This window comes from Geotrypetes seraphini, chromosome 2 (assembly GCF_902459505.1).
Source record: "Geotrypetes seraphini chromosome 2, aGeoSer1.1, whole genome shotgun sequence".
Lineage (NCBI taxonomy): Eukaryota > Metazoa > Chordata > Amphibia > Gymnophiona > Dermophiidae > Geotrypetes > Geotrypetes seraphini.
In genome coordinates, this window is record NC_047085.1 from 191,503,419 (window position 1) to 191,525,252 (window position 21,834).

At 44.2% G+C, this 21,834-nt stretch overlaps 1 protein-coding gene across 2 annotated transcripts in view; it reads left to right on the forward strand.

Annotated features, from left to right (window-relative positions):
• DEK (DEK proto-oncogene) overlaps window positions 1-21,834 on the forward strand; it is a 151,159-nt gene that overhangs the window by 67,048 nt on the left and 62,277 nt on the right. For both annotated transcript variants that reach the window (XM_033934578.1, XM_033934576.1), the window contains exons 5-6: window positions 3,350-3,444; window positions 19,128-19,248. In XM_033934578.1, coding sequence (XP_033790469.1) covers window positions 3,350-3,444; window positions 19,128-19,248 — 216 coding nt within the window. The remainder of the gene's footprint in view (window positions 1-3,349; window positions 3,445-19,127; window positions 19,249-21,834) is intronic.

Genomic DNA, 21,834 nt, shown 5'->3' on the forward strand with positions numbered 1-21,834 from the left:
GAGAAGCAATTCATTCAGTTCCTTACTAATATGGGACCAAAGCTTCTTTCTCTCATCCAGCCTGGGCATTCAGTAGACTCCCGCGAGGTCGAGCCGCTTCCTTTTCCTCAATCTGAACTTACACACTCTTTGCAGGGAGCAGAGTCTCTGCGAGTGTCTGGTCTGGTATCCAAGCACACGAAGCAAGGAGCAGAATCTTTGCAAGTGCCTCGGCAGGATTCCTCACACTCTATACAAGGAGCAGAATCTTTGGGAGTGCATCGGGGTTCCTCCATCAAGCCTCTGGAGCTTCGCTCTACAGCCTTCAGTCCTATCCATTCTTTGGGCGGTCGAGGAGGTTCCTCCGGACCAGTGGAATACCGGATTTTATTCCCGGTACTTTCTGGTTCCCAAAAAGACGGGTATCTGCGTCCGATCCTGGATCTCTGTGCTCTGAACAAGTTTCTGGTCAGGGAACGGTTCAGAATGCTCACCCTTCCTTTGCATTCTCTTGATTGTAAGCGTGTGCTGGCCTTCTACTTGAAGCGCACCGCTCCTCATCGTTCTGCTCCGCAGTTCCTCTTTTTCGATCCAAATCGCTTGGGTCGCTCTGTTTCTAAGCGGACCATTTCTAACTGGTTGGCCGCTTGTATCTCTTTCTGTTATGCTCAGGCTGGTTTCTCCCTGCAAGGTCGAGTCACAGCCACAAGGTCAGAGCAGTGGCGGCGTCTGTTGCTTTCCTCCGCTCTACTCTGCTTGAGGAAATCTGTAAGGCTGCCACTTGGTCCTCGGTTCATACTTTTACCTCGCACTCCTGTCTGGATACTTTCTCCAGGCGTGATGGCTATTTTGGCCAATCCATTTTGCAAAATCTGTTCTCCTAAATTGCCAACTCTCCCTCCATCCCATTCTGGTTAGCTTGGAGGTCTCCCACATGTTGAGAATATGCTGCATGCTTGTCCCTGGATAACACCTGTTACGGTAAGTAACTGTGCTTTTTAATAGACCAACTCTTTGGAGCATAAGGATTTGTAATTTTCCTGCACGACTTGAAGTCAAGTTTAGTTTTTCTTTAAGCAAAGTAAAAGTTCAGCATAATCTGAACAGGTTTGACATTGCTGACTGCAGTTACTGCAAGGTCTTTGCGAAACTTCATCAGTTTCAAAACCACCCACAGAAGCAATATGATGACTCAGGTTTGTGCTTGAGCAATTTTACATTTTTACAATTTTACATTTACAATTTTACATTTCATATAACTTCTGGAGTCACGTTTACTCACTTTCTTCAGCTTTAAAGGAGACTCCCCCAAGTGCCACCAAGCTAGTGTAAACTTTTTCAATTTTTGCAATTTGTTCTTCATCGGATGATGAATCAGATAATGAAGCTTGAGCAGTCATTCTGGTGTTTATCTCTTTTCGACAAGTTATGCACATCTTTTGACCAGGTGTGAACTGATTTTTTGTCAGTCTTTAATTGCTCTGTAACACTGTCACTGATAAGCTTCAGGCTCTTTCTAACCTGATGATTAGGTTTCAAGAATGGATTGCAGTATGACCTTTGGGGAAAAAAAAATATCAAATTGCATTAAAAACACTGCTTCATGATGGAGACAGATAGTTGAACTTTCATCGAAACTTTGAGATGTTCATTGAGTCAATAAGTTCTTATGACTTGTGTGAAGGTCTTTTATGAGTTTTAAGGCCCTCTCTGCCCTGTAGGCTGTTAAATGACATTGTGATTCATTGATTTTGCCAATGGTACAAGCATCCATTGTATCAATAGTTTCTGGATTCATTTCTTATTATCCAAATGTTCAGAAAATAAACTCATTCAAGCACTGGAGATAAAACATGTGAAAGCAAAAAATTACATTACTAACAAAGCAAATTTACTCATATCAATAACAATGGTGTAACATGAAACACGTAGTAACAAAAACAGCAAACAAAATCAATTGCTTTTATTCATAAACTATTCTACAGATTTGATTCAGCACTGTAATAATTATGCAATGTCATTGCAATTAAGCTTTTAAACAAATAATAAGCAGCAAATTATATATACCCTATTTTTCATTCCATAAGGCGCACCTGTCCGATGCACCCTAGATTTAGAGGAGGAAAACAAGAATAAAACCATTCTGAACCCAGGTTCTGCACCCAACCCCACACTCCCTGCCAGGCTCTACATCCAACCCCACACTCCTTGCCAGACTCTGTACACTGTCCCCCTCCCTGCCAGGTTCTGCACCCAACCCCACATGAGTCCCGCAAGAACGACAGCCATTCAGGAAGCGGTGCAGGCCCAGACATCAATGCGGAAAGCTGGCTCCTGCCCATGCCAATACATGCTGGATCACCAGGCTATAAGGGTGTTTTTTAAAGGTAGGATGGGGCTGGAGGTGTTTTTAAAAGGTACGGTGGAGGTAAAAATTTGTATCGTAACTGCATAAAAGACACTTGACATTCCCACCCACTTTTGGGTGGGAAAAAAGTGTGTCTTATAGAGCAAAAAATATGGTGCACCCTGAATATAGGAAGAATTCTCCAAGGACAAAAATACCATTAATACTTTCAAATAGTTCATTACCCTGTTTTGACTAACCAGAATTCAATTGAAGATTTCTTCTTTGTACAAAAAAACACCCTCCTGAAAATTTGACATCTGGTAGAGATAAAGTTGGTCTATCCAATGCTTTTTGAACCAAAGTGATTGCTGGTGTCAAAACTGAAATACAAAGCTTCAAAATTGGGTAAAATTTGTTAATATTTGTGCTACTCTGGTTGACTTGCAATATCTTTGCAAATGAAAGCAGACTTTGAAATTATCACAGAATGAATAGTAATCAATAGTTGAGCAGGTGTACCAAGCAAGAAGTTGGCACGTAAATTTGTTACAAATCTATGGCACTCCAAAGATAAAGACAAAAATTTGACCAACTTTGGCATTGAGGCATCAGAAGAGTGCTTAACCTAGACTTTTAAAACTCTAAAAGCTTATTAAGTACAAAAAGTTGCACCAGTATACTAAATTTCAGGCTGCTGATAGCAATACTCTGTGTACAGGAGGCCCTTGAAGTTGACCATTTGTTTCATATGACACGCCCAAAAATTTTAAGGCCTCTACTTAGGTACCTCTTACTACATGAATTTCAGTTTTTAGGGGTTGAAACTTTGTATGGCTTAGTGCCATAAGTTAGGATACCTACATGCCAAGTTTCATTAAAATGGAAGATGGTAAGGTGACCCACCTGTTAAATATTGCCTCAAGGATGGATTCTTGAAAATTAAACATTTTTAAATTTTGATATGCAAGTAACTTTTTGTATGACTTATTTTGGTTTGTTTGGTTTTTTTTTTTATTTTAGGTTAATGCAATAAGGAAGAATATCGGTCAGTTCAGTGGTTTCCCATTTGAAGCTGGCAGTGAACAATACAAAAAAAAAGAGGACGTGTTAAAGAAGTAATTATTTCTCTTAAATATAACTTGTTAAAATTTGCTTAAACTTTTTAGTAGCTCATATTTAAACTGAATACAGGTATTGCATACAGTGGCATAATGAGGGTGAGAGGGACCCAGGGTGGTGGCACTCCCTTCTGCTGCACGTGCTCCTTCCTTCCCCCCCCCCCCTCCCCGTACCTCTTTAACATTCCCGTTGTGAGCAGCAACCCCAATCTGCTGCTTGCACCAGCGTCGGCTGTTCCTCTGGATGTCACTTTCTGGACCCGCACCTAGGAAGTGACATCAAAGGAAGAGCCAACGCTGATGCAAGGGGACCCTTGCCTAGGAAGTGACATCAAAGGAAGAGCTGGCGCATGCAACAGGTTGGGGTTGCTGCTCATGCCGGGAACGTTAACGAGGTATGGGGGAAGAGGCATGCACGTAGTGGGGAGGGGGGGAAGCAGGAGTGGGCGGAGAAAAGGACAGATGTCAGTGTCCCCACCAAGATGGCACCTGGGGTGGACCGCCTCCCCCCCTCCTTACTACACCACTGATTGCATATGAATGTTTAAGAATTATAATCAATCTGATAAACTGTCCTCTGAACTGAACAAAAACTGAGAAACCATGGTGGGAATGGAGGCTTCACCTGAATATAGTCACTCAAGATGGTGGATCCAGGGGATTCCCTGAAGTTCCTCTATCTCTATCACACGAGCGTGTCCCAAAGTAAAACATCCTGCATCCCCCTCTCCATGTCTTGCAATGCACACACACCAACTGCAGATTTTCTTTCTGCTTCTCTTACACACTGCAGTTTTTTCTTTTAGGGTGTCCAACCTGCTGCCTCGTGTGGCCCGCTCACGGGCAATGCGTGTTTTTTTTCTCTGCCGTCCTTGGATGTTTGCCTTCTTGCCGGCTCCCTCCTCCTTGCTGTGGTGTTCGCTTGGGGCCAGGGCGGCGGCTCCTGTGTGCCTCCTGTGGCTGGCCTGGAGGTGTTCCCTCTGACGTCACGACATCAGAGGGAGGGCTTCTGGGTCGGCCGTGGGGGGCACGTGGGAACCACTGCCCGCGGCTTTGAGCGGGCACTGCAGCAAGAAGGAGAAGGGAGCCGGCAAGAAGGTAGGCATCCGTGGCACAAAACGAACGAAAAAAAAGTTAAAGCTGCAAGGCCCCAGTGAGTAGCAAGCTATGTGGTTGATTCAGCTGTGGAAAGAGCAAAGTTCTCTTGAATTCAGCTGCCTTCTGGTTGCTTAACCATTCTGCCACACGTAATCCAGAGGGAGGCGGAATAAACACTTCGGAGGTGGAAGGGGAGGTGGAATAAACACTCCCCACTGTGGGCTCAGCATTTCTCCCCTCAGAACAGTTTTTCTTCCTCCTCCTCTTCCCTGTAGATCTAGCACTGCTCCATCACCTTTCTCACTCCTCTGTAGTTCTGTCATGTTTATGTCGGTTGCTGGCAGCAGTAGCAACAAATCGTCTGAGTCTCCATTATATCCTATGGGGAACTTTGCTTTGATATACGAGTGCTTTGGATTACGAGCATTCTCCTGGAACAAATTATGCTCGTAAACCAAATCCAAAATGTGGCCGTGCAAAGGGTTTAAGTTTGAGGCCCCTGCTCTATCTCATTTCGTAAGCTAGGGAGTCCCACATGTGAGAATATGCTGTCTGCTTGTCTTGGGATAAAGCATAGTTACTACCGTTATAGGTGTTATCCAGGGACAGCAGGCACATATTTTATCCCAGGACAAGCAGGCAGCATATTCTTAACTGATGGGTGACGGCACCGACGGAGCCCCGGTTAAGACAATTTTAGAGTGATTGCACTCTAAGAACTTAGAAGGTTCTAGTTAGGCCGCACTGCGCATGCGCGAGTGCCTTCCCGCCCGACGGAGGCACGCGGTCCCCAGTTTCTTAGTTTCCGCGGAGCTAAGAAGACGCGTTTTTCAACGGCCATTGAAAACTTTTTCTATTACCTTCCCGCTTGCGCGTATTTTTCTTGGAAGCTTCTCTTCCTTATTTTTTTATTTTCTTCTTGTTTCTTAAAAAAAAAAAAACACGTTCTTTTTTTCTTTTTTCCAGCTCGCCCCGGCGGGGCCTGTTGCCACGATCGAAGCCTCTGCCTTCGATTTAGCGGAGGCCGTTTTTACCTTCATACCCCCGCAGCCAGGTTTTAAGAAGTGTCAACAGTGTGCGCGCCCCATCTCTTTGACCGACCCGCACAATTGGTGTCTCCAGTGCATGGGTCCGGATCATAGGGCTTCATCTTGCACCCGTTGCGCTTCTCTTAAAAAGCGCACCTTGAAAAATCGGCAGATTCAGCAAAAACTTCTTTTCGGTGCTGAGATGGCAGATCCCTAGACATCCACACCGACGTCGGCGGCCTCTAAGCCGGCACCGACTTCTTCGACGCCGCACAACATCACTCCGGTGTCGCACCCCCCAGGTAAGCCGGCTAAGAAGCCTTCCTCTTCCCTAGAGCGGCCTCCAGTCGCTGTGGCAGAGAGTCCAGTCCTGCCGACCTCGAGGCGCCCCCTTTAAATGCTCCGCCCCTATAGAGATGAGTGCATCATCATCTGCCTCCTCTGGGCGTCGAGCGGCACCGCAGGTACCGCAGAAAAAGAAAGCGATACCGGTGCCTTCCTTGGATGACCGTATTACGGCTATCCTTCAAGTTCAACTTAAAGAGCAACTGCAGCAGCTCCTTCCTGCTCTGTTGGCACCGAACCTTCCAGTTCCGGTCTGGTCTGAGCATCCGGTACCGGCAGTGGAGCAACCTATATTGTCGGCTTCCACTCTATCGGTACTGGTCCACTCTGCCTCTTCGGTCTCCTTGCCGGTCTTGTCTGCGGAACTGAGAGGCCTACATCGTGCTGTTCAAACGACCTCCGAACTCGCACAGATTTCAGACCACTCCTGACACCAGCAACCTCTTACTTCCCCGGGTACCGCATCCTTGCGATCCGGGAAGTTGGTACACAAAACCCTGCATACTGAACCTTCGACACCGGGCTCCCGGGGTCGCGGTTCTCAGGTACGGGACCCTGATCTTTGGAATGACTCCGAAGAGCCTCTGATGTCCGATGACGAGGTTTCTTCAGCTGAGGAACCTTCTACTAAACCTGCAGGAACCTTCTACTAAACCATGCAGGAACCTTCTACTAAACCTGATCAATCCTCCTTCACAAATTTTTTGAAGGAAATGTGTGAGTCTCTTTCTATTTCTTTGGAGGCTTTATCTAAAAAGTCTAAGGCATTTCTTGAAGCTTTAGACTTTGATCAACCTTCCAAGGAATTTCTCAAATTACCCCTCCATGATATTTTAAGAGAGACTTTTTATAAAAACTTGGAGACACCTTTAACTATCGTAAATTAGACACTTTGTACAAGGTTATTCCCATTCCAGGCTTTGACAAGCCTCAACTCCCGCATGAATCCTTACTCGTGGAATCCACTTTGAAAAAGACTGCGGGCACTAGTGTCTATGCTTCTGTCCCTCCTGGCAGAGAGGGTAAGACCATGGGTAAGTTTGGCAAACGTCTCTATCAAAATGCTATGCTAGCCAATCGCTCAGGTAATTATGCCTTTCATTTCTCATTTACCTGAAGCACCTTATCCAACAACTTTCTTCTTTTGAGAAATATCTCCCTGATTGGAAGGTTCCTTTATTTCACCAATATACTTCTAGTTTATTGCAACTTCGCAAGTTCATGGTGCGTTCGATTTATGACACCTTTGAACTAACTTCTAGGGCTACTGCAATGGCTGTTGCTATGAGACGTCTGGCTTGGCTTAGGGTCTCAGAACTCGATGTCAACCACCAGGATCGCTTTGCCAATGCTCCGTGCTTAGGTGACGAGTTATTTGGTGACTCTTTGGATTCTACCACACAAAAGCTGTCTGCGCATGAAACTAGGTGGGACACATTGCTGAAAAACAAAAAGAAGCCTCCACCTACTCGTCCTTTTCGCCAGCAATCATCTTACCAACGTCGCTACTCTGCTCGTCCTCTTCCTCTTACTCATCAGCAACCTCAGCGACAGTGTCAGCATCAACGCCAACAGCCTCGTTCTCAACAGCAGCAACCGGTGAAACCACCTGCACCACCTAAGCCTACTCAACCCTTTTGACTTCCTTCTCCAGGACATAGCCAGTCTTCCACCATCCTCTCCTCTGCCCCAACCTATCGGAGGATGTCTTTCCATTTTCCTCAGCCGTTGAGAACTCATCACTTCAGACCAGTGGGTTCTAAACATCATTCACCACAGCTATTCTCTCAATTTCCAGACTCTTCCCTCCCACAGTCCTCTAAAAGAGTCTGCTTTGAACACCTCTCAGTCCTCTCCTTCGGGAGGTCCAATCCCTTCTTCTTCTGAACGCCATAGAAGAAGTTCCTCTAGATCAGAGGGGGCAGGGATTTTACTCCCGCTATTTTCTGGTCTCCCAAAAAACCTGAGACCTCAGACCCATTTTAGATCTCAGAGATCTCAACAAATGTTTGGTCAAAGAGAAGTTCAAAATGCTCTCTCTGGCCACACTTTATCCTCTTCTCTCTCAGGACGACTGGCTATGCTCCCTCGATCTAAAAGAGGCCAACACACACATACCGATCAATCTGGCCTCCAGACAGTACCTCCGGTTCATGATCAATCGCTGCCATTACCAGTACAAAGTGTTACCCTTCGGTCTGGCCTCCTCTCTCTGGGTATTCACAAAATGTCTCATTGTGGTGGCCGCTTTTTTAAGCTCTCACCATCTCCAAGTTTTCCCTTACCTGGACGACTGGTTAATCAAGGCTCATTCGTCTCAGGCAGTGGCTCATGCTACCAACCAGACTATCCTTTTTCTCCAAATTCTGGGTTTCGAGATCAACATGCCCAAATCACATCTCATCCCCACTCAGCGACTTCAGTTCATTGGAGCGATATTGGACACTGTTCTTATGAGGGCGTTTCTTCCATCCAACCGCCTTCAGACCCTTCTTCATCTCTTGTCAGCAGGTGCTCCCACAGCTTTCCATCTCTGCAAAACAAATGATGGTACTTTTGGGTCACATGGCCTCAACAGTTCATGTCACCCCCCTCGCACGTCTTCACCTGCGTACTCCTCAATGGACCCTAGCTACCCAATGGTCCCAGGCGATGGATCCTTGTTCATGACACATATCTGTAACATCGTCTCTTCGACAGTCTCTGCAATGGTGGTTGAAATCTTCCAATCTCTCCAGGGGTCTTCTGTTCCATCTTCCTCCCCATCATCTAGTCATCACCACAGATGCATCCCCATATGCCTGAGGAGCTCACTTGAACGTCCTTCAAACTCAAGTTCTTTGGACTGCCCAGGAAAAGGAACATCACATCAATTTCCTGGAACTCACGGCGATGTTTTATGCCCTCAAGGCTTTTCAGCATCTCCTCTTTCCTCAAGTACTACTACTTTGCACAGACAATCGAGTTGCAATGTACTACATCAACAAACAGGGTGGGACGGGCTCTCGCCTGTTATGCCAGGAGGCCCAAAAGATTTGGTCTTGGGTGACAGCTCGCCATTTATTCCTCAAAGCTGTCTACATTCAGGGAGAGCAGAATTCCTTAGCAGACAATCTCAGCAGAATTCTCCAACCTCACGAATGGACTCTCGATCCCATGACTCTCCAGTCCATTTTCGCTCAATGGGGCACTCCTCAAGTGCAGCTCCTCACAATCATCAACTGCCCCACTTTTGCTCCAGACTCTACTCCCCTCATCGTCTGGCAGCAGATGCGTTTCTCCTGGATTGGACCAATCTATTCCTTTATGCCTTTCCTCCTCTGCCTCTCATGTTGCGAACCTTGTTCAAGCTCAAGAGGGAACAAGCCACCATGATTCTCATCGCTCCACGGTGGCCCAGGCAACATTGGTTCTCCCTTCTTCTTCAACTCAGTTCCAGGGAGCCCATACTTCTTCCAGTGTTTCCTTCTCTGCTTACGCAACATCAGCAGTCCCTTCTACATCCCAACCTACAGTATCTGCACCTGACAGCTTGGTATCTCTCGGGCTGAGCTCGACTCACTCTCTTCTTTCTCAGCCTGTCCGTTCTATTCTTGATGCTTCCAGGAAACCAGCCACTCTTCAATGTTATCAACAGAAGTGGACCTGGTTTTCTTCCTGGTGCCTCCGACATCATCATGATCCAACTTCATTAGCGGTAGAACTTGTGTTGGATTATCTTCTTTTTTTGTCTAACTCTGGTCTCAAGTCTACCTCTATCAGAGTTCACCTCAGTGCCATTACTGCTTTTCATGAGCCAGTTCACGGAAAACCTCTTACTGCTCATCCTTTGGTTTCCAGATTCATGCGGGGGCTTTTCAATGTGAAACCACCTCTCAAGCCCCCTCCTGTTGTCTGGGATCTTAATGTGGTTCTTTCCGCCTTATTGAAGCCTCCTTTTGAACCTTTGGCTACAGCTGCTTTCAAATTTCTCACTTGGAAGGTGGTCTTCTTTATTGCTCTCACCTCTGCCAGGAGGGTCAGTGAGTTACATGCACTAGTGCAGGTGCAGATCCACCTTTCACTGTTTTTCATCATGACAAGGTGGTTCTGCGTACCCATCCAAAGTTTCTCCCTAAAGTTGTCTCTGACTTTCACCTTAACCAGTCCATTGTCTTATCTGTATTCTTCCCAAAACCTCATTCTCATCCAGGAGAACAGGCTTTGCATACTTTGGACTGTAACCGTGCTTTGGTTTACTATTTAGAGCGCACTAAGCCTCACCGCTCATCTCCTCAACTTTTTCTGTCTTTTGATCCCAGTAAGTTGGGTCATCCTGTTTCTAAACGTACGATATCTAATTGGCTTGCGGCTTGCATCTCGTTCTGTTATGCTCAAACCGGACTGACACTGGAAGGTTCTGTCACGGCCCATAAGGTTCGAGCTATGGCAGCATCTGTGGCTTTCCTCAGATCAACTCCTATTGAGGAAATCTGCAAGGCTGCTACTTGGTCCTCAGTTCATACTTTCACGTCTCATTATTGTCTGGATGCATTCTCCAGACGGGATGGACACTTCGGCCAATCTGTTCTACAAAATTTATTTTCCTAATGGCCAACCTTCCCTCCATCCCTCTTTTTGTTAGCTTGGAGGTCACCCATCAGTTAAGAATATGCTGCCTGCTTGTCCTGGGATAAAGCACAGTTACTTACCGTAACAGATGTTATCCAGGGACAGCAGGTAGATATTCTTACATCCCACCCTCCTCCCTGGGTTGGCTTCTTAGGTGGCTTATCTTAACTGGGGACCGCGCGCCTCCGTCGGGCGGGAAGGCACTCGCGCATGCGCAGTGCGGCCTAACTAGAACTTTCTAAGTTCTTAGAGTGCAATTACTCTAAAATTGTCCGTATCGGGGCTCCGTCTGTGCCGTCACCCATCAGTTAAGAATATCTGCCTGCTGTCCCTGGATAACACCTGTTACGGTAAGTAACTGTGCTTTCTCATCCCACCCACCTCTCCTGGCTTCTTCACTTGAGTTTCTTTAAGCAAGTCTGCTTGTGCAGCTGTCCGCATCCAGGCTCCGTGGATGACATCACCCATATATGAGAATAGCTGCCTGCTGTCCCTGGATAACAACTGTTATGGTAAGTAACTGTGCTTTCTTGTAGCCATATCTCAAAAAAAGATATAATGGAATTAGAAAAGGTTCAAAGAAGAACAACCAAAATGATAAAGGGGATGGAACTCCTCTCAGGAAAGGTTAAAGAGGTTAAGGCTTTTAAGTTTGGAAGAGAGATGGTGAGTGGGGGAGGGGGGCGTTAATGATTGACATCTACAAAATCCTGAGTGTAGAATGAGTAAGAGTGAATTGACTTTTTTACTTTTTCAAAATTTACAAAGACTAGGGGACACTTAATGAAGTTACATGGAAATCCCTTTAAAACAGGAGAAAATATTTTTTTTTTCACTTAACGAATGTTTAAGCGTAACAGCAGTAGGCACAGACAAGTTTAAAAATGGTCTGGACAAGTTTCTGGAGGAAAAGTTCATAGTCTGCTATTGAGGAAGACATGAGAGAAGCCACTGCTTGTCCTGGGATTGGTAGTATGTAATGTTGCTACTATTTGGATTCTGCCAGGTATTTGTGACCTGGGTTGTCTGCTGTTAGAAACAGGATACTGAGCTAGATGGACCTTTGGTCTGATCCAGTATGACTATTCTTATGATATGGAGTATAGCACTTTAATGCCACTCTTAGAATGTATTCATGTACATATGTTCAAGATAACATCAGTGGAATGCATGTCATTGAAACACATAGATGCACTGTGGGATGCATCTGTGGAATGAATGTTTTAATTAAATTTGTTTCACATTTTATCATTTTGTTTTATTTTTTAAATGGATTTCTTCTTGCTAATTCTTGATTGATTTCAACAGTGGACACATTTAAATATAGCCTTTTACTATTTTCAGTAGTTTCATTTTCAGGCATGCATGGATAATCTTCATAATATATCATTTTTTAATTGCTTTAAAACTTATTTAAATTGTGTGGCTGAAATTTTTAATGTGAATTGATGTTGTTTAGGGCTGCAAATTAATTAGAGGAGATTATTGGCGACTACTGAAAAAAGTGTGAAATATGTAGCTACAAAATCTAAGATGTTTTCAGTAGCTCGAATGTAACTTTGGAACAGGTTGTCAGGACATCTAAGATTAAGCACTGATCGTTTTAGTTTCAAAAAGCTGTTGAAAACCAAGCTATTTGTGGACGCCTATTTGTAGAGCTGTACAGCCTTCATATTTATATATTTCTTGGTGGATGTAACTTCTGTCTTGACTGTTTGTTCGAGTCAATAAGTGGATTCTTAAGGGCCTTTGTTATTAATTGCCTGGGCATTGTTTGTTGGGTGCAAATGGTTTTGTGGTTTGTTTGTTTGTTTTTTAAGAAAATGTATTTTATGGTACTGTAATGTAATTCTAATTTTAGAATTGTAATTTTGTTTTGTTTTCCGCAATTATGTATGTTCATTTTTATGGAAACTGCTTTGTTTAAAGGCGGTGTATACATTTTTAAAATAAATAAATAATAAACTCTGGAATTAATTTTTCTACTCATGTTGATAGTGTTTCCTGCCTCTTCTAAACATCTCTTCTGCTGTCTTCCATTCCTAACCCATATCCTCAGTATCATTTGGCATGTGTACTTCCCCACTGGTTTACCTTAAAGTGGTGTTCTGTTTGTCCCCAGCAATAGTAGCATTGCATATAAGCAGCCTGGTCCAAAGCTTTCCCTCTATTTTATACTGTCCATGCAAAAACAGGAATTGATATAAGAGGAAGTGGGATGGGCCAGAGGGAAAGTTTTGGAGTAGGTCGCAGGCAGCTTATGTGCAATGCTGCCAGGAACCAATAGAAGACCACCTTCAAACTAAACCCAGCATGTGGGGGGGAATTGAATGTGGGAGCAGATGATGACTCCTAGATTAGGGGAGGGGAGGGAGCTGCAGACCCACAAGAGGAACTGGAAGAGCCATCAGTGGAAACTTTGGCCGATTTGGTGAGTTTCAGCAGCTATGAGAACAGCTTGGTACTACTTGTACTAAGTTTGTGTCACTGTTCATGGGGGTGGAAAGGAGGGAGAATGGAAGATGCAGCTAATGGACCTGATGGAAAAGGAGAGGAAGGGAAAAAAAATAAAGGGAGACATGTTAAATCTCGGGGTGGGAGGGAGGTTATCGGCTCTGAAGTGAGAGGGAGATAGGAATTGATAGTACCACCTTTTTTGATTACCATCAAAGTAGTTTACATATTATGTAAAGATACTTATTTTGCACCTGGGATAATGAAGAGTTAAGTGACTTGCCTCAAGTCACAAGGAGCTGCGGTGAGTAATAATTTTTAATTGTGCAATTAATCACAGTTAACAGTGCAGCCCTAATTTTTTTTTTCCAGTTACTTTAAGGGCTCCTTTTACAAAGGTGCGTTAGGGCTTTAACGCGCAGAATAGCGTGCGCTGAATTGCCGCGCGCACTAGAGCTTAACGCTGGCATTAGTTCTAGAAGCGTAACGCGGGTTTAGCGTGCACTAAAATCCTGCGTGCGCTAAAAACGCTAGCGCACCTTAGTAAAAGGAGCTCTAAATGATTTGTAAAAATGTTGTTCAAGTTTTCCAAGTTTCATTTATTATTGATAACCTGCCTGTGGAGACTGTCTAGGTTGCTCAAAATAAAAATACTAAAATACATAAAATTAAAGCATCATTTAACTAAAAAATAGGAAAGAGATGACTGCAACTGCAGATTACTAGTCCCCAAATGCCAGCAAATGGAATAGACAATCTGGTAGAAGTCAGGAGCAGATCAGTTAAAGGCATCATTAAATAATTAGGTCTTAAGGGCCAACTTAAACTTGGCAAGTTATTCTAAAAGTAAATAAAGTGGCAAAGACATTTTAGAATGTAGGACCAGTAACACTAGAAATTGCCTTCCAGAGTGTAATCATTTCAATCTGCCTAAAAGATGACATTATCCAGGACGAACACAGTAACATAGTAAATGACAGCAGATAAAGACCTGGACGGTCCATCCAGTCTGCCATGTAATTACAAGCATTACAATTTCACAGTTAAAATGTCTTCTTTATTTCTGGTCCATGGAGCTTAGTAGTCCACCCAGTACTGTCCTTAGGTTCCAATTACTGGAGTTGCCATTGAAGCTCACTCCAGCCTATTCAAACTATCTCCTTTGTGAGATTCAGGCCGTGAAAGTTTGCCCATTCATATTCTAATTAGAGATCCTCTATATTCATCCCATACTTTTTTTAATTCCATCACCGTTTTCATCTCTACCACCTCTTCGCTTGGGAAGGCATTCCAGGTGTCCACAACCCTTTCTATGAAAAAGAATTTCCTAACATTGCTCATCTACCACCCCTCAACCTCAGTTTCAGTTAACATCTACTCTGAATTCCATACGTGTGATGATTTATAATTTCCCGTCAACTGACTTGCAGAAAGGAAATAATTAAAACTTTGACACCTCCCTTAGAGGCAGAGCCCCAATCCACAGCTCAGTTTCCATACCACAGAAAATGTGTGTGGTTCTATGTTCTTCAGCAGCACTTTTAGTTTGTGGCTCTCCTGTTCGGACTGGCAGCAGCCCCCCCACACACACACACTTTCACCAAAGTTATGGTGGTGGTGGCAGCTCACCTCCAGCGCATGAGGATTCAGGTTCATCCCTATATGGATGGCTGGCTAATCGGAGCCCTATCCAGACAGGAGTGCGAGCTAGTGGTGTGTCAAGTAGTGGACCAGTTCTAGCATTTGGGCTGGATTGTTCACTAAAGGAAGAACTATCCGGAACCCATCCAGAGGCTGGAGTTACCTGGGCAGTCTCTTTAACATAGCTTGTGGCCAAGTGTTTCTTCCCGAGCCACGCAAACGGAAGCTCCAGAGCCAGATCCGGGGTCTCTTGGAAATGTAGTCCCCAATGGCTTGGCATTACCTTTAGGTGCTGGGCTCCATGACAACCACGTTTAAGGTTGTCTCTTGGGCCAGAGCCCATATGCAACATTTACAGGACTCTCTTCTGTCCCAGTGTTCTCCGCAGAAACATCCTCTTCAGCTGCAGCTCTCTTGGAACAGGGTTGCGAGGCTCAGCCTCTGCTGGTGGCTTCAAGTTGCACCATTTTCAAAGGGTGTGCCTCTTTGGATCTCAGAATGGTTGACTCTCGCGACTGATGCCAGCCTCTTCGGTTGGGAAGCTCATTGCATGGATCACTTGGTTCAGAGCCAGTGAACTCCCCAACAAAAGAATTGGTCCATAAACCTGGAGCTCAGAGCCATTCACCTTAGCCTGCAGATGCTGGACAGTGTCCTGGAAGGAAAAGCCATGTGTTCTCTGACAATGCCCCTGCAGTGGCATATGTGAACAGGCAGGGGGGCACTAGGGGCACCCCCTTGTATCTGGAAGCTCAGCTGCTTTTTTGATGGGCAGAAGTTCCCCTTCGGGCTCTTTCCGCAGCTCACGTGGAAAATGTTCAGGCCGACTCTCTTAAGTTAACAGTTCCTGTAGGAATGGTCACTCTCACGCAGTTGTGCGGTGCTGGGGCAGACCAGTGATGGATGACGGCTTCAGCCAAGAAAGCGAACGTCAGATGCTTCATCAGTCGAAGAGCAGAGCCGGAAAGCTCGGGGTTGGATGTGTTGGTCCAACGCTGGCCACTGGTTGGTCTCCTTTACATCTTCCCTTCTTGGCCTGTGGTGGGTAGGATCATCTGCCGGATTGCATCGCATCTGGGCCTTGTGATCCTGGTGGCTCTGGATTGGCCTTGGTATGCAGACATAGTTTGTCTTCAGCAGGACGAAGGGCTCAGGCTGCTTATTCATTGTGGCCTTCAGTTAGGGGCCAGTCCCCATGGAAGATCCGCTGCACTTTGCTCTTATGGCACGGCTCTTAAGTGCTAGGTGCTAGTTAACAAAGGCTATTCCAATTTGGTTATTGTCATGCTGCTCTGGGCTAGGAAGCCCTCTACCATGGCAGCCTATGCAAAGGCCTGGTGGACTTTTTAGCATTGGTGTGCTAACGACCAGGTGGAGCCACATTGGGCTCCCAATTCAGTCATTCTGGCTTTCCTTCAGACCGGGTTCAAGAAAGGCTTGGCTATGGCTTCTCTTAAAATGCAGGTGGCTGGGCTCTCTTGCTTCCTGATGACTCACATTCTCAGTCCTTTGCTGACTGCTCATTCTGTTGTGATCAGATTCTTCCGGGTGCTCTCCGGTTGAGGCCTCCTCTGTGACATCCCTTTCCGACCTGGAACCTTAACATTGTTCTGAAGGGTCTACTTCTCTGTTGGACCTCACAGTTAAGACTGTTTCTCATGGTGATTGTTTCGGTGTGGAGAATCTCAGAGTTCCAGGCTTTCCTGCAGAGAGCCTTTCCTCAGACTCACGGATGAGGGAGTTGCTCTCTGTGCTGTGCCCTCCTTTCTTCCAAAGGTGGTATCAGATTTCCACATCAGTCAGGAGGTTTGTCTGCAGCTTTTCAATCCACAGGGTCTGACAAACAAGATAGGGTTTTGAAGAAACTAGACTTCCGCAGAACTTTACTCCAATATTTGGAATTTTGCCTTTCTTACCAGCCACTCCCAGTTTGACAGGCCAGTGTCTAAGGCCTCTTATTGCTAGATGGCTTTGCATGACGATTTCTTTGGCATACATTGCCTACAGTAAACAGCCACCAGTCTCTCTCAAGGCGCACTCAACTTGGAGTGTTGCCTCTTCCTGAGCAGAATCTCAGGTAGTTCCTCCTGCAGAGAGATCTGTCAGGCATCTACTTGGTCTATTCTTCATACCTTTTCCAGATTTTACAGCTGGATGTGGCAACTTGGGAGGATGCCACTTTTGGGTCCTCAGTCTTGCGGGCAGGCTCTTCTGCCCACTCTAGAATTAACTATTCAGTGGTCGGTTACAGCGGTGTTAAGCTTTAGAAAGGGATATGGTGCCTTGATAAAACCCCTTCGGATGAAACATGTTGGCGGTATAAATCCCTGAAAGCATGACCACTAGTTTTAAGCTAAGTATTTAAACTATTTATACACTAAAGTGGAAAAAAGTATTTATAAATTTAATAGCAAAGTATGGAAGATCCTGTGAGGAAGTAGTACATAAAGCCTAACGCAATGAATTTGTATGAGTGTTAGGTGGTACTTCTGAAGATCTATAAACATTGTACTATTTACTGTGAAGAGAGTTATGAGGGGTAAGAGAATATACACCCTTCCAATCTGAAATTTGGGCTATACTCTCACAGAAAATTTAACTTGAACTATTATGCTGGTTGGTCAATTGTTTTATTTGGGACTTTATTGCAACCTAATAACATAAGAATTGCCGCTGCTGGGTCAGACCAGTGGTCCATCGTGCCTGCGGCACCCCACTGGTGATGCTCTTCCAATCCGAGTATTGTCCATTTACCCCTACTCGTTTCCTATCCTCCTGCCAGTTTTTAATCCACGTGAGTATTTCACCTTCAATTCCATGGCTCGCAATTTTCCAAAGTAGTCATTCATGTGAAACCTTGTCGAACGCCTTCTGAAAATCCAGATATACAATGTCGACCGGGTCGCTTGCCCTTGTCTATCTGCCTGTTTACTCCCTCGAAGAAGTGCAGCAAGTTCATCAAACAGGATCTGCCTTTGATGCAAAAAAAAGACTTAATATTATTAAGACGGGGGTGGCCATGCAGTTAAAAACGAGAAATTGGAAGAACTGTGACAGATTGAACTATACTTTTTGGTGGGCAATTCTTTGTCAGTATTATGGGTATGAAAGATTGATTGCTGAACAATTGGGACATAATAAAAAGTTTAAAGAAACATGGGGTCCGTTAGAGGCATTTGTTAAAGCTGATTAATTGAATAAATCTTTAATTTCTAGTTGATTTCTGCACACATCCAGAGAGGGAGGGAGGGGGGGAAATGTACTTTGTATTAATATTTGTTTGGCTATAAGTGCTGTTTAATGTGTTATTTGATTGTATATTGTTTGCACGTTGTATCTGATCAGAAAATCAATAAAAATATCCAAAAAAAAAAAATTACAAATACTAAGTACTAAGGGTCTGTTTTAGAAAGCCGTGCTAGCGGCTGCCATGCGGCAACAGCCTCGAAGCCCTTTAAATCTCTATGAGCTTCGGGGCCGTTACCGAGCTGCAGCCGATAGTGCGGCTTTGTAAAACAGGCCCTAAGGTACACTTGATGAAGTTACAGGGAAATACTTCTAAAACCAATAAAAGGAAATATTTTTTCACTCAGAGAAAAAGCTCTGAAATGTGTTGCCAGAGATTGTGGTAAGAGCAGATAGCATAGCTGGTTTTAAGAAAAGGTTGAACAATTTCCTGGAGGAAAAGTCCATAGTCTGTTATTAAGATAGACATGGTGGACATGCTTGCCCTGGATTGGTGGCATGGAATGTTGCTATTCTTTGGGGTTTTGCCAGGTACCTAGTGACCTAGATTGGACACCGTGCAGATGGGTAACTGGCCTAGATGGACCATTGGTCTGACCAAGTAAGGTTATTCTTATGATGATATGGAATTTAACAGGTTAGCAGCCATTTCTGGCCAGTTAAATCATTTTGAATATCAAACAGGTCATGTTCAATTTGATAGGCTCTCATCTACTTGTATGATTGACCTGTAATTTCGAAAGAGCAGCACTCACCAGTAACATTTTGTGTGCAGTCATTCAAGAACTCAACTTTGGGCTCCTTTTACTAAGCCGCGTTAGGGCTTTAACACGCGGAATAGTGCACGCAACATTGCCACACACACTAGACCTTAACGCCAGCAGTGAGCTGGCGTTAGTTCTAGAAGCGTAGTGTGCGGTAATTTCCTACGTGCGCTAAAAACACTAGTGCACCTTAGTAAAAGGAGTCCTTAATGGTTTACAAGCTAATTTTTAATGGAGACAGGTGCCTTTGATATCTTTCAAGTTGTTTTCCATGAAGGTTTGTTAAAAGTAAATTAGCTGGTCTTTGGGCTCCTTGCTGGTAAAAGTTTCTAATTAACTGCCATAAAATGAAAACGGATGCATATTCATTTTATTCTCAAGTTTTGAAATAACCTTTTAAATGCAAAATGAGTTCTAAAGTTATAACAGTGCCATACCTTCATTATCTTAGAATTTCCAACAAGGTATTAAGTTTTTAACTTATTTTTTTAAGGCTAAATAAAGTTACATTGAAGAATATTTGTGAAATACTGAATCTACAAAAAAAAGGAACAAATATTGACATAACAATCAAGATTTTGGACTTCTTAATGGAACCAAAGCATTCAGGAAAGGTGAGGTGTTTTGTTTACTAAGTTTCTTTAACTAAATTAAACACACCATTCAGCTTTTCACCAATTAATAAACACATGATTATGTGCAAAAAGACTGAATAACCTCCCTCTCACTGCTGGACTAGTGTCTGCATATCAGTTTTGTTGGTTAAAATTGCTAGAAAAGCAGGGCTGCTTAAACTAATGTAAACTACTTAAGTTTTTTGGTGTGTTTGATCTGCAGAGGGAGTACAGGTTTAAGAACAGGTTGCTCACTTGAAGATGTAAGTAACTAAATGACTTGCAAAAAGTTGTCTCAGATCTGTTGTATAAATGTTTATCCCAGGACAAGCAGGCAGTATATTCTCACAAATGGGTAACATCATCCATGGAACCCCAGTATGGGAAGTGCAAAAATGTACTGTCACTTTAAACTTTTTCAGAAGTCTCAAGATTGTATCGCATGCACCAGTGCCTTCTTGCCTGACATCGGCTTAGAGGAGCATCAATTCTTAGTTTTCCGTGGAGCTGAGAAGCTGCGTTTTTCAATTGTCTCCAAATTTCATCAAACTGTTAACTTTTTGTGCCTTCCCAAGTTTCTCTTCAATATTTCAGGGGGAAGGGTCATATTTTATCTCCCTTTTCATTTTCTTTAAAATTTTTCCCTTTTTGGTTTTTGACCCTTCTGACCCCATGGAGCCTGATTTAACCTTTTTCAGTATATCTTCTATTTGACCCCCGTTGGACCATTGAGTCCTTCGACCACATTGGTAGTCTTTCCCTCAATGTCCAAGCCTTCCAAGGGATTTAAGCAACAGGACCATTTCTAGCACTGACCTGCATTTCTGGCACTGACTCGGTGCCTTCAGTGTCTAGGCCCTGACCACCAGATGAAGTCCTGTAAGCACAGCCGCCAGTTATAGAAAAGATCCCCGAAGGCTAGACAACTCCAGCATAAAAACTGTTTGGTTCCTTGTTGGGAGCATCGAGGATGTCCGCCGCTTCTGATACTGATGCTCAAACAGCTACATTGGTATCAAAGCTGTTGCCGACACTCCATTCGACATTGGCTTCGTCTCCTTTGCTTCTATCGGGGACACCTAGTAAAAAAGCTAAGAAACATAAGCATGCTTCCCTTCCCAGACAAGCATCGGAGTCTTCTCGGGCATCCACTCCATTGATTCGCTCCAAGCATTGATGCCAAGAGACTCGCTCTTCTTCCCTACAAATGGTGTCACTACAAAGACGTGTTTCTTCATCGAGGTCACCAATTCCTAGACACCCTTCAGCACCTACTGTACTGATGTCTACCACGGTACCGGTGCTGTTGATCCAGGAGCAGATTTGAGAGCTAGTACAGAGGAAGTTGACTTCTATGCTGCAGACACAGGCAGCTCATGCCACAGCTGTGACACCCACCCATACTTATCCAGCCTGAGCATCACTTCTCAAGGACCAGGTCATGAGCTTCCCACTGACACTGATCAAGAACCAGAGCATCGAGGTGTTGGAGCTCATCTTTCCACTCAACAAGGGACCGGTACTGTAAACATTCCAGGAGTGCTTCTAGAAACTCACACTATCGTCACAACTGGCGTTCCTTTTCACATCGTCGCTCATCCCAGCACTGATCTTCTAGAAAGTCTTCATCACTTCCACATGGCATTGAAGACTATGACTCAGATTTATCCCACTACACCTACTCTGAGGGATCGGACCTCATGGCAGAAGAATCATACGGCCTTTCTTCTGACTGGCCTACCTCTACGCAGAAGATCACCTCCAGAATGTCTATCATTCACAAAATTCATACGACAAATGGGTCAAGATCTTCCAAAAAAAAAAAAAAAGAATCAAGAGTCTAAACCCAGACCAAAACTTCAATGCCTTGGACATATGAACAGACACCAAGGGACTTAATGAAAGATACCATGTTAAAAAAAAAAACTGGGAAGCTCCACTGGTTCCTGTGGCTCCTAGGAAATTGGATTCTCTACAGAGTACAGTCATGTCCAGGGTTCGACAAACCTCAATTACCATACATCACCAATCTCTTCTGGTGGAGTCTTCTCAAAAAAAAAAAAAGATAGCAGCTCTAGAACTTGCGCTAGCTCTCCTCCAGGATGAGAGGGAAATCTTTGGACAGGTTTGGATGTCATTTATGTCAAAATTCCATGCTCAGCCAGATCCTAAGTTATAATTTTTACATGACTTGTTTGAAGTCCTTGATCCAGCAATTTTCTCAATGTGAGCAATATATTCCTGATGCACAGCTTCACAATTTCTAGCACTTTACAACCAATCTATTGGAGACTAGGAAATTTATGGTTAGGTCAGTCTAGGAAATTTTGGGCAGTTTGGCTCCATACTGCTGCTGGTAGGTAAGTCAGCTGAGGGTACAACTTTACCAGCAGACATGTACCGTGAGGTACTTCCAAGATTTGCAATATGAGCTTTTACAGTCAAGTGAAGCTGAAGATAAGACCATCCCAAAAATATGACTTTATGCATTTATGCAAATTTTTCACTGTTTTTCTAAATTCCAAAGCAGTTTTCTCAATAGTCCAGCTGTGTGGAACAAGAGTGAGAATTTGTATTTTCTCCCTA